The following is a 13213-nucleotide window of genomic DNA, read 5'->3' as shown; positions in this document are numbered from 1 at the left end:
GCAGTGATAATCAGCTTCAACCAATCAAGTGTTCAAGAGGTAGTTGGACATCTTTGACACAGAGAAAGCCATGCGTCTTTCTTACCTTTTTTCTCTGTTGGTAAGAGAAATTGGCACACAGTGCACTATGTGATTGCACTGTGCTTCTATACTGTGTAATCCAAAGCATAGCCAACCCTCCCCACCAGCAGGGGATTGATTCTAGTCCTCTACTTCCTCCTGAATATGCCAACATCTTCATGCTCTAGTCCCTTATAGAAATAATAACATTTACATTTTTCTAAAATATATTCCTGTATGATTCAAATATTCTCTTGATCAACTATAATATTTAATATATTCCCTCCCAAATACTTTCCCCACTGAAGTTTAGTTGATTCTGATGATGAAGATATTTGAACCTGAAGGTATGTGCAGTGCGGGAGCAAACAAAGGTTTTCTTGAGAGATCTGAGCTTACTTTACACAGCAGGGCTGCATTAGGAGATGGTTTGACCACGTGCAAGGTCACCAGGTGTTTGGGATGTTCTACACTTGGCTGTGCTGGGGGGAGGTCTTTTGCTCCACCCCTTTGCTTTCCTTTAAAAAGCCTTTTAGTAAAAGGCGAAAGATTTATACGATCTGAAGAGAAACCAGAGCATCTCCCATGTTCATGGATAGGTAGGATTAACATAGTAAAAATGGCAATCTTAACAAAAGCAATCTACAGATTCAATGCAATCCCCATCAAAATCCCAACACAATTCTTCACAGACTTGGAAAGAAAAATACTCAACTTCATATAGAAAAATAAAAGGCCCAGGATAGCTAAAAGAATCCTGTATAATAAAGCAACCTCTGGAGGCAACACCATTCCTGACCTAAAGCTCTACTATAAAACTATAGTAGTAAAAACAGCTTGGAACTGGTATAAAAACCCACATACAGACCAATGGAATCAAATTGAAGACCCTGACATTAATCCACGCACATATGAACAACTGATATTTGACAAAGAAGCCAAAACTATACAATGGATAAAAGTATCTTCAACAAATGGTGCTGGCATAACTGGATGTCAGTATGTAAAAGATTACAAATAGATCCATATCTGTCACCATGCACAAAACTCAAGTCCAAGTGGATCAAAGACCTCAACATTCATCCAGTTACACTAAACTTAATAGAAGAGAAAGTAGGAAGTACACTTGAACGCATTGGCACAGGAGATCACTTCCTAAATATAATACCAGCAGAACAAACACCGAGAGCAACAATTAATAAATGGGACCTCTTGAAACTGAGAAGATTTTGTAGGGCAAAAGACACGGTCAATAAGACAAAGTGACAACCTACAGAATGGGAAAAGACCAACCCCACATCTGACAGAGGATTGATCTCCAAAGTATATAAAGAACTCAAGAAACTAGACATCAAAATACTGAACAATCCAATTAAAAATGTGCTAAAGAGCTAAACAGAATTTTCAAAAGAAGAATCACAAATGGCTGAAAGACATTTAAAGAAATGCTCAACATCCTTAATCATCAGAGAAATGCAAATCAAAACGACTCTGAGATACCACTTTACACCTGTTAGAATGGCATTGATCAGAAACACTAATGACAGTCTATGTTGGAGAGGATGCGGAGCAAAGGGAACACTCTTCCACTGTTGGTGGGAATGCAAACTTGTACAACCACTGTGTAAATCAATATGGCGGTTTCTCAAAAATTGGGAATTGATCTACCTCAAGACCCAGCCATACCACTCTTGGGCATATACCCAAGGAATGCTCAATCATACCACAAGGAAACATGCTCAACTATGTTCATAGCAGCACTATTTGTAATAACCAGAACCTGGAAACAACCTAGATGCCCGTCAACCGAAGAATGGATTAAGAACATGTGGTACATATACACAATAGAGTACTACTCAGCAGAGAAAAACAATGATAGCATGAAATTTGCAGGCAAAGGGATAGAACTAGAAAATATCATCCTGAGTGAGGTGACCCAAACCCAGAAGACAAACGTGGTATGTACTCACTCATAAGTGGGTTGTAGATATAAAGCAAAGAACAATCAGACTGCAATCCACAGAACCAGGGAGGCTATATGGGAGGGGGGGATGACTGTGGCTTAGAATAAGTTTTGGGTTTACTCAAAAATAAATAAATAAAAATAAATAAATAAATAAATAAATAAATAAATAAAAATAAAGGGATGGATGGATTAAAATAAAAGCCCTTTAGAAGAGACAGAAGGGGTGGATGGGTTTTGACCCAGCCCTCCTGACCTATCCTGTGTTTTCTAATGGTCTCTCTCCTCTATGCTTATGTCTACATATTTCTCACTTCTCCTTCCTCAAGAGTACCTTGGGGGTGGGGGGAGCAGGTCTCCAGCAGTGCAGGTCATTCCCAATTGCAGTTTCAAAGTCTATAGGTATGTTCAAAGGGTATCTTTATTACTACTGTGGAAATGATATGGTCATCATTGGAAGTATACCAGAGGAGCTACTAAAGGAACAATCAAAATAAATATGGATTTAAAATGAAGTATGTGTTTTTAAACCAAAATGACTCTGCACACTTTGCTGCTGTTTGAAAGTATTATAAATCACACCATTGTTTCCTAAACTGGTGACAGTTCCATTTACAGTAGAAATTCAGTGTACTGAGAAAGCATTCTTCATACAGTAATTTCCTTTGCTATTTAAGGCAGGGTATCCTGTAGCACAGGATAGCCAAGAACTACTTATGTGGCTGAGGATGGTCTTGAACTCCTGAGCCCCTCTTTACACCTGCTAAGTGCTGGGATTACAAGCTTATGTTGCCATGCTTACCCAGTAGTCTTTAAAGATAGTATCACGAGTCTCCTTGAAGAATGCTGAAAATATTACAATACCTCCAGCATGGCAGAGTGAGGGCCTCAGGAAATCTGCTGTAATATAACTTTGGTAATATTGATAGAGATAGTCACCATTTTTAGGACCCTGGAAATTAACCCCAGGCTTGTAGCAGTCTAGAGTGTATTCAAGGGAAACCAGATGAAAACACCTAATGTCCAAAAAGCCATTGCATAGGGTTTTACTTGTCAGGTTACATCCCTTCTCTTCAGCTCTGTGAGAACCAGCCTTTAAAACCAACGGCCTTACAAATCATAGTGACTGTGAAACCAGAAGATGAATATCTATGGGGCAGGAATGTGGTGTGATCCAGAGCCTCATTTCCAGAGGATTGTCGATGATTTGTCTAGCTACTCACCCCTGGGATTTGTCTCCCTTTGCCCTGGCTCTGCACTTACTCAGGGAAAATTGCCTATGGCAGCTGTTGAATATTGTTGTTGCTTCAGATGGTGACAAGTTGTGACAAGCACCATATCAAATTTTGTAGAAGGGAAGCTTGGGGAATTTTGTACACAAATGGAGCTTTGGTAAGTTTTGACATGGTTTTGGTCCTCTAGAAAACCTCTCATGAATACCCCAGAAAGAAAGGCTGGAGAAGTAGATAGGCTTGCAACTTCTGCCTGACCCTAAGATGCTGCGTAGGTCGAACATCCAGGGGGAGACGGGGTGAACTGCCTGCTGGAGCATTGAAAGCGAGTCTCAGCATGTGCTAGTGCCATTGCAGAATCCATCTTTGTCCATGTGGCTTCTGAGTCTCTGTTCCTTTGGCTCAGTGGCCAGCTAATGACTGGACTGGATTTCCTTCAATAGCAGAAATTCCTTCAGGGGGAAAAAAAAAACAAACTGCAGGCTCCTGAAGGACTCACAGGATTGCTGAACTATTTTAAATCTTTCACTTTCAGCAAATAATATAGGACCTACAAAGAAGTAGCGAGTATTCCCTAAGTTTTCCTCCCCCACTTACAAAATAGTAAGAGATTGAGGCATCTACTTCTGTCAGCAAAGTAGACTTCAGGATAGTACTCTTTTACTGGAGACAAAGTAGGACACTTATAACAAGAAAAGAATCCAATAAGAAGTTGTAACATTTTGAATCAATATAGGTACCTGGGAAATTGTAATAAAATAAGTAGTGTTTGTTTTTTGCCTCTGGCACATGGATTAGAACCTTTATAGGCACAGGGTTGGAAAAGATCTAGGAGAAACTTTGGTTCTTTTGGTCTTCAACATCTAGCACCTAATACAGACCTCCTAAAATGTTTGCAGTTTTCTAAGTGAGAGGAGATTCTTATAGAGAGCCCTTAATCCCTTGAGATTTTCTGGGTGATAATGATTTTTATTTGGAATTAATTCTTTGTGGCTTACTGGATAGCTGCAGAATGGGAGGGGTGGATTCCAAGAGAACAGACCAGTTGATTAGAAGGTTAGGATTTTCATCCTCTGTCCTATACATGCCTACCCTGCTTGTAGGGGAGACTAGGCCTGAAGATTGAGTTGCCTCTAGTGGCAGTGATTTAATCAGTTAGAAGCCACAAAGGGGTATTCCTCCTCTCTGGTTCTTGGACTCCTTCCTCGATTAATTAATCTACTTTGGCTCTGCTTTACACACACACACACACACACACACACACACACACACACACACACACACACGGAGCGGGTGGCGCTGGTAAAGACAGACATATGTCAAGTAGGTGAATATCTTAGCCCCACAAAAGACAGAAGTCTCTGTGCTCAATAGCCTTTCAGACCACCGCTATATATTTCTTCCTGGAGTGTTTCTATGTGCCATCCTGTAAAACAAGGGGCAAACGTTAGTGTGTTCTTGGATTTTGTAAAGAGCAGGGCAAAAAACAAGTCAATAAATGCAAAAAGACTGAAACTGTACAAATTATGTTCTCTATATTGTGGAATGAAATTAAAAGGGACTGAAGGAAATTTGTGGACATTAGAACAGTATATTCCCAAATAAACAATGGGTCAAGGAAGAAATTCAAAATGGGAATGGAGAAGTAATTTGGGATGAAAATAAAAATGTATTTTTTAAAAACATCGTTTAGGATACATTAGTAGTCCTGTATGGTGAATTTGCTGTAAGGGCCATTCGGAAAGGAAGAATGAGTACAAATCAACCATCTTGCCTATTTAGAAACAAATCACAAACACGTGTAAACTAGTGAAACAAAAGGAAATATAACATACGGCAGAAATACAAAATAGAAGAACAATAAAAATTAGTGGATTCATAGGTCATACATAGGTTTACTCTTCTATAGTATCAGTGACATTTTCTCTTTTTAAAAGAAAGTAATGATTTGTTTTTACTTTATGTGCATTGGCATTTTGCCTTCATATGTGCCCATGTGAGGTCGTTACATCCCCTGAGATTGGACTTACAGACAGTTGTGAGCTGCCATGTGGCTGCGGGGAATTGAATCAAGGTCCTTTGAAAGACTAGTCAGTGCTCTTTACTGCTGGGCCATTTCTCCAGCCCCCTATCAGTGACATTTTCAAACCATGAAAAGAGAGAAGAGATATATTACAAAATGCAGTATGAAAGAGGGAACATTATTATTGATTGACCTTGTAGAAATACAAGGATCCTAAGTAAATACTGCCAGTCATTGTATGTCAACAGAATAGGTGATTTAGTTGAAATGAACAACAACAAAGAAACTACTGGAACTCAGAAGTATAGACGCTGAGTAGACCTTTAGCCAGTTAAGGTACTAAACGAAGATCTCTCCGCAGTGAAAAGCTCATTGCATGGCTGTAGGTGTGAAGTATATCCCAGTTGTAAAGAAAATGGGAGAGGACACTTCTCAGATTCACTGTGGGAGCGATATCAATCTGATACCAAAACAGAGAGATAGCAAAGACTATCCTTTATGAATAGCCTATGTTTAAACAACCAAAGCACATCAATCCAGCCATATATCCCGAGCATTCCATTCGGGCATTCCTCGGAGGTATTCTCTGGTTCCAGGGGACAATGAGTATATGAAAATTTTATCAACCTTAAAAGTTATGCTTATACTATGCAACAGATCATTAAGTTTGCAATAGCCATATGTTTCTGTACCAGCACATGTTCCTTAATTAAAACAATTACTCAAACTGTTAATGATCACCTGAGCCTTTGAGGAGGCATCGTCTTGCTGGGGCAGAATTTTGCATTTCTGGTGATGCCTACCTACTAATCAGCCTGTGCTTGCTGAAAGTTGGGGGTCTCTGGCAGTTGTTGGAGTTAGATGACAATGGAGTTTGACATGTAGGTTGACAGACTTATCTGTAGTGTACAGTGCTGTGGGATAGTCTTTTCCTTGTGGTAGAATGTCCTTCAGAATCAGAGTCCAGTTTTTCAACCCTCAGGTCACAGCTTTGTCAACTTGGCACAGCTTACAGCTAACTGAGCGGAAAACCTCAACTGAGAAATTACCTAGGACAATTGGCTTGTGGGCAGGTCTGTTTGGGACCGTCTTTTGATGCAGGAAGGCCATCTCACTGTAGGCAGTACCGTCTTGGCCAGATGGCTCTGGGCAGTATAATAGCTAGTGAAGCCATGAGCCTACAAGCAAGCCAAGAGAGGAAGCCAGCAGGCAGCGCTTCTCCACGGTTTCTGTTTCACGTTCTGACCACAAGTTTCTGCCCTGATTTCCCTCAGTTATGGACTGTGAACTGCAAGTATAAATACAATAAATCCTTTCCTTCCGTAAGTTGCTTCTTGTGTTATCGCAGCAGCAAGATAAAATTGGAATGCCCTGTCTTTGGCTGTATGTGATGCTCCAGACTGGATCTGTGCTGTCATTTCAGTAATGCAGCAGCAGCTTCACCAGCAGTGGGCGTCCTCTCCAGGATCATGTTCTTCTGACATACAAATAAGACAAACTGTTGTTTGCATGATTGTGTCCTGATTATAACAAGTCAGTCCTGTCTTTTGGGCTCTATTTCTAATTCTACTTCTGTTGAAATCTTAAACCCCTCAGAGTCTCCCATGAAAGCTGGAACCAACTTCCTCCAAACTCATGTTGACTTTGAGATTTTCTTTAAAATCTCATGAATTATCAGTTGTGTTAGTGGTCAATCCTTTCCAGAAGGTTCCCACCTTACTTTGCCCAAATCCACCAAAGAGTCACTGTTTTATTTCATATTTCTCCTTGAATTTATATTTCGTCTGATTATCTATAAAAGTTTACTTGTGTTAGGTTTTTATACTTAGAATGTTTTTTTTTGGATCATAATTCTTATTTGCAATAAAAACTACAAATTGAAATGAAATATGTTATCACATGTTAAACATTTTAGAATGGTTTATACTTGGTAATAATTATTAACAGTTTATTAGAAGCAAAATAATGTACCAATTTTAAAAAGGAATTTGAATTTCTCAGACATGTTAAAATATTTTTTGTGTGATTAGTGATTATATTGAGGAGTCTTTAAAAATTTTTTCATTGAATGCAAAGACTTTTAAAAGACATAATTGCTTCATGATTATTCAGTTTTTTCTTTGTTCTTGGAACAAAAAAAGACCTTGCCAACTCATATTGAAATGATTTGATGATACCTTGAGGTACCTTGCTTGACCTAAGAAAATATTATGAAAATTGAATTTTTGTCATTTTTGGTATACCATTACAAAGGACATTTTAAAATTAAAGTTCCTTCCTGTGCTTTAAATAAAAAAAAAATCATCAAAACTTCAGAAATGCAGACTTTATTCATTGGAAATATCTACTGAATAAGTTGATTGGCAAGGCTTGTTCTTAGTGTCAAGCGATTCATCCAGTCTTTCGTAGGAACTCCGTGCCTACTTGCTGATGGAAAAGGCAAGAATTTTGACAAAACAGTTTTCACACTTCCACTCTAAATATTTAGAGAGCCGGGTGGGATGAGTCGAGTAGAACACAAGGAAGGTGTGTGACAGTTGCCCCGAGAAAAGGGGTGTGTTCTCGAAGCTGGGGTTCTGTGTATGTGCTGCTGTGAAACTATCAGTGAAGTACTTGTACTCTTCGTCTGTGGGAGCATGTGCTTTAGTCATTTTGACTGCCACGGTTCACATCATACCTCTGCTGTTTGTGAAGCTATCAAATAGCTTTGGAGAGCATCCTCCTGAAACTGTTGTGTTCAGACCTAAGAATGCTACCACACCCTTTGTTCACTTGCATTACATACTGCTGGAGATGCTGTACACCCGTGCCACCTCTCTATGGTCTGCATCCCTCCCCTGCATGTGCCAGAGTACTTTTGGTTCTTTGATGTCTTTTCAAGATTTATTTCTCAAGTGAGCAGCTTTGAAAGATAAAGTGACTTTGGAATGGTACTTTTTTTTTTTTTTGCTTATTGCATTGGAAGATGGATGTGATGCCTCTCTCTGGATGGAAGGGGCAGATATCCTTTTGCCCCATTCATTCCTTAGGCTTAGAGGTGCATTATAAAGAGCAGCCCACTGCATGCACGAGTGTCATTTGCCCCTGGTCAGCTTGGTGTGCGAACTGCAGCTCAGGCAGCTGGTTCACATTGTGTTCACATTCTGGCTCCTCCTGTGACTGTAAGCATGAATTCCTGTTTATCTTACTTGGAAGTCGTTTCCTCTGCTGGTAAGATAGTCTGCCAGCTTCAAAGTAAATGAATCTAAGGACCCTGAGTGTACTCAAATGTAAGGAAATATAAGCACCAATTCAGCTCATAAATGACATTTTAACCCATGCTTTTAAGTTTAAAACCATATTATATATCACTTGTATAAATGCAGCATCATTTTGCACATTTTTGTCTGGGTTAAAATAAAGGTTTAACATAATGTTATTTATACAGTATGACAGTTTTAAAAGCATACTAAGCCATGCATCTTTCTTACATTAGAATTTTATTCTCATTCTCTCTCTCTCTCCCTCTCTCTCTCTCTCTCTCTCTCTCTCTCGCACACATACACACAGACACGTGTTCAAAACCAGATCCGTTACTAACTCTGCTTATCTACATTTTAAAGAATTAGTCTTAATTGTGTAATGTTATTTTCCTTTATTTTAGAATATTGGAAAGAAGATGACCTGCCAAGAGTTCATTACAAATCTCCAGGGAGTAAATGAAGGTGTGGATTTCTCCAAGGATCTTCTGAAAGTAAGCATAGGACTGTCGGTTTTCAAATAGATTTACATTTATAGTTACTGCTAATTTGAGCTGATGATGGCTTGAGTTTTTAAGCTTTTTGTTTAGCCTCATATTGGTGGTATTTCTGTTGAGCCTTGATTTGAGTAGTTCTGATGACAAAGTTTCCTAAGGCAATAATTTCTAACAATCTGCATCATGATAAGTAATGCAGAGAGAATAAGAAGCTGTGGACTAGTTGGTAATGCCACTAGTTAGTGGTGTTTGTGTTGCAGGGGTACAGTTATTTTAGAAACAAGCATTTTCAGACTTCTGGAGGCATGTATGATGGTGTTCATCCTCAGTCACAGGGATACTCATCTGTCTCTCAAAATAGATTAAATCCCAAGTGATGTGCAGTGAATGAATTATTTGCAATTGGCATTATTATTGTAACATTCATCATGTTTTCATCAGATTGTTTTCAAGGAGACGAAATCAACTTTGACATCCGTAGATTTTTCTAGCATATTTGATAAAATATGGAATAATAATTGCTGTGGAGCATGAATATTTTAGAAGTAGGATATAAGATATGTATGTTGAGAATGTGAATTTTACAGATCTCTGTTCAGTCCTAGTCTTTCATTTAAAACTTGGTATGCATAGCTTCCTTTTGGAATCAGTCACTTTGGAAGGATTGCTCAGAATGGTAACACATTTGAATCATGCCGTGAGATGGAAACATGCTTGTGGAGAGAGGTGTCCTTCATTATAGTTTATATAACCTTTAGTCTATGTATATGGGGCACGCTTAGCTAGGGCTGTCCTGCCAAGCCACACCTCCAGGCCTGTGTAACACAAGAGGGTGGAGTTCTGCCATAGTATGTCAAGAGGCATACTATAGAAATGAAAGGAGGTATTAAATACAGTACTACCAGACTTCAGAATATGATGATTTTAATGCAACTGATTTCAAAACTTATGTGGTTAAAAATACTACTTTTCTTGTAGTTTTTGATTTACTCTATTACAAGATTTTTTAATTATTTAAAAATTGTTAATTGTTAATTATTTAATTATTTAATAATTGTGTTCTTTACCCCTTCCTCCCAGTCCCTTCCAAGTACTTCACCCCTTGCTTTCCTTCCCTTGAAATCAGGCCTTCTTTTTCTTTAGTTGTTATTGTTATATGAATGCTGTAACCTGCTCAATTAGTGTTACTTGTATGTATGTGATTTAGATGTTTTAGGGCTGACCACTCGTTACTGGATAACCAATTATGGGCTTATTCCTGAAGAAGACTAATTCTCCCACTCTCAGCCATTCAGTTATCTGTAGTTCTTTTTCTATGGATGCAGTCCTGTGAGATTTTTCCCTTACCGTGTTAGTATACCTAAAGAAGTCCAACAAGTTATTTTTTAAGATTGCTTCCTTGTTGAGTATATACTTCCATTTCTGAGGGTACAATTTCAAATGAGGATGGGAAATAGAGAGTGAAGAACTATGACATGCTGAGTATGTTGTGCACACTCTATTAAAGCTATTAGTGTTAACAACTCTTTTATTTTTATTTTTCGTGTGTGTGTGTGTGTGTGTGTGTGTGTGTGTGTGTGTGTGTGTGTGTGTTGTGTGGTGGTGGTGGTGGTGGTGGTGGTGGTGGTAATGGTATTACAGAGGAAAATGATGGAGTCTTTTTAAGGGAGGGCCTATGAGGTTTTTATCAACTCCGTGAGAAAGGGAAATTGACTGGAAAATATCTAGATATTTAGATATTAATTTAAAAGCATTTAGATATTAATAATAAGCATGTGGATGCCTCCATGGCTACAGGTATATTATTGGGTAGACTGTAAGATTTTGATGAGGCTGTCTAGAACCAAGCGTAGATAATGTACAGTGCATTGACAGCTGTCCATGTTAGCTAAACATGCTGTTCTTGATTTACTCTGACAAGGGTTGGCCTGATGCTTTGTGAAGTCCTGCAGCTAAATCATGGCTGTGAACCTCAGGGAGGGACCCGTTATTTACTATGGGCAGAATCTAGTGACTGGAAACACTAGTGGCATTGAGTGTGGAAACTGTCATGTGAAATCCGGATTTCCTTTCAGAGCAGCCCTCTGCCGCCACTCACGCATCGAGGCAGTGTTTTTGTTTTAGGATAACAGGAATGGTGTTTACTGTCAACTCCAGTGAAGGAAAGGTTTTCTTGAAAGCACTGTGACTTCATTTCATTGTTGAGTCTTCAACCTTTTCCCTAGCTTCTATTCCTCTGCTTTCTTTCCTCCTCCCCTGTTTCAGCTCTTAAATTCTTTGATGTACTGCTTGCTTTCCTTTTCACTATCTTTTAATTTGGGAGACAATTCCAATTATATAATAGGTATACCGTACAGCTAACCACAAAAGTGTATGTTACCATCTCACAGGTTTCTGAGTAACACTTTTTTCTCTCCCTCCACCCCATTTCCAACCTGTAAAATGACAGGCATTCATGACATTCTGAGATTTTTTTTTAAAAAGTGTGGTGAGAGTGAAAATAGGACTTTGAATATGTTTCTGATAAAAATATAAGTTACTGTATTAATGATCAGAAATGCTTTAATCTACTTCATTGAACTTTGTTGGTATTTTGTTTTTTCATATTGACCTTGTTTTTTTCTTGTGTAATATTAATTTAGGATGTGTTACATTTGTTTATTCTGTGGAATATTTGTTGAATGATGCAAAGACATGTCGCATTTGTTTGATTAAATAAAATTAACCTTCGTTCAGAAGGCTGAGTCTGCAGTTAGCTGACAGGAAGTGGTAGGGAGTAACCATGTATAAAGAGAGGTCTTAAGTGGGGGCAGAGCAGAAGGATCCTGTTTTTTGAGGAGTAAGGAGAGAAGGTTAGCTACTTGCTATACAGCATCTCTGAGCTAGCAGAATTTCATCTCAGCCTTTGAATCCTGAGTTCTTTAAAGGGATAGAGATCTAGATATAGTTTCCTTTAGTGGCCTTGAGAGAGCCGTGCCTGAGGGAACAGAATTCCCAAGGCTTTGGCCCATGTGGTGGAACCTGCTTTGGGTAGCTGTGGAGTTACAGTTGCTGATTAGGACAGCCGTTGCTCAAAGGGCAGCCACTCTATTTAATGAAAAACAACAGTTTTTAAATCTCCGTGGTTTAAAGTTACATTTAGATTTCTATTTCTTCAAATGTTTTTGGACCAGAAGTAACATTTCTACCTATATCGTGGTTGCGTAGTTTTTAAAGGTTTAGCATGTGTTTACCAGGTGGTGTAGGACTTGGAAAAGATTCTGGAGACAAATGTACACATGTCCTCAGAGATGGCACGCTGCTGAGAAACAAGGAGGACTTTCTTTAGTTTGAGCAGTTCTCCGGTATTAGAATGCACGTGGATAGTCTATTCTGCTTTATCTGAACAGACAGGACCAAGGAAACCACGCCCTAATCTATTTGTGTATTGAATGAGAAACGTACCTCTGTTCTTTAATTCAGAGTGTATAAGCTCTTCCTCCGCCTGGCCTTCCACTGTGCTGACAGGATGGATGACAAGATGACAAGAGACAAGATGACCCTTCTACCATTGTCAGTGCAGTTCCAGCTGTTTCTTAAATAATCAGATGAGGAATTTGAGTGTTTTGGCAAATAAGTTTTCCCCATAAGTTGTCTGGAGTAAAAGTTATAGACATCCATAATCTAAAGTAAACAAAGCAGGAAGAGCCAGCGGTAGATCATTTATCTTCGTCAAAGGTGGTAATGATTTTGATGCTCAGTTAGACGCTGCATTTTTCATTGAAGCTGTTATTCTGTTTCATTTTCTACCTCCTATTAACAGTCTCAATGTGTTTGCTTTAGGGAGGGTTTAAATGCTTTATTTCATTAAGGAAAGATAAAGAACACTGAATTTAAATTATTATAGATCTATCTGAGCAGACTCTCACTAAATTTCTTAATTAAGTGCATTTCTTTTTTCTTGCTTTCTTCAAGGACAGAGTTTAGACAAGATCCTTTTAGAAGTTTCCAGAACTTCATAGACTTTCTATGTCCATCCTTTCGTTGGTTGGATGCTTTACAGATACATACTTGGTTTTCGATGTAATGTCTCACTTGGTATTCTTAAGGAAATGTACATTCTAAAAACAATGGAAAATCTGGGCAGAAAGTCGCAAACCTTAAACAGATTTAAAGCTCAACAAAGAGAAATTAATTTTAGATGAAGATTAATACATTTT

General features: G+C 38.6%; 1 protein-coding gene across 1 annotated transcript in view; it reads left to right on the top strand.

The window, feature by feature from the left end:
- Positions 1-13213, top strand: part of Psd3 (pleckstrin and Sec7 domain containing 3) — a 449956-nt gene that overhangs the window by 241812 nt on the left and 194931 nt on the right. The window contains 1 exon segment of the mRNA XM_028883856.1: positions 8922-9011. Coding sequence (XP_028739689.1) covers positions 8922-9011 — 90 coding nt within the window.

This window comes from Peromyscus leucopus, chromosome 17 (assembly GCF_004664715.2).
Source record: "Peromyscus leucopus breed LL Stock chromosome 17, UCI_PerLeu_2.1, whole genome shotgun sequence".
NCBI lineage: Eukaryota > Metazoa > Chordata > Mammalia > Rodentia > Cricetidae > Peromyscus > Peromyscus leucopus.
The sequence above is the reverse complement of the archived record's forward strand: the minus strand, read 5'-3'. Positions and strand labels throughout refer to the sequence as shown.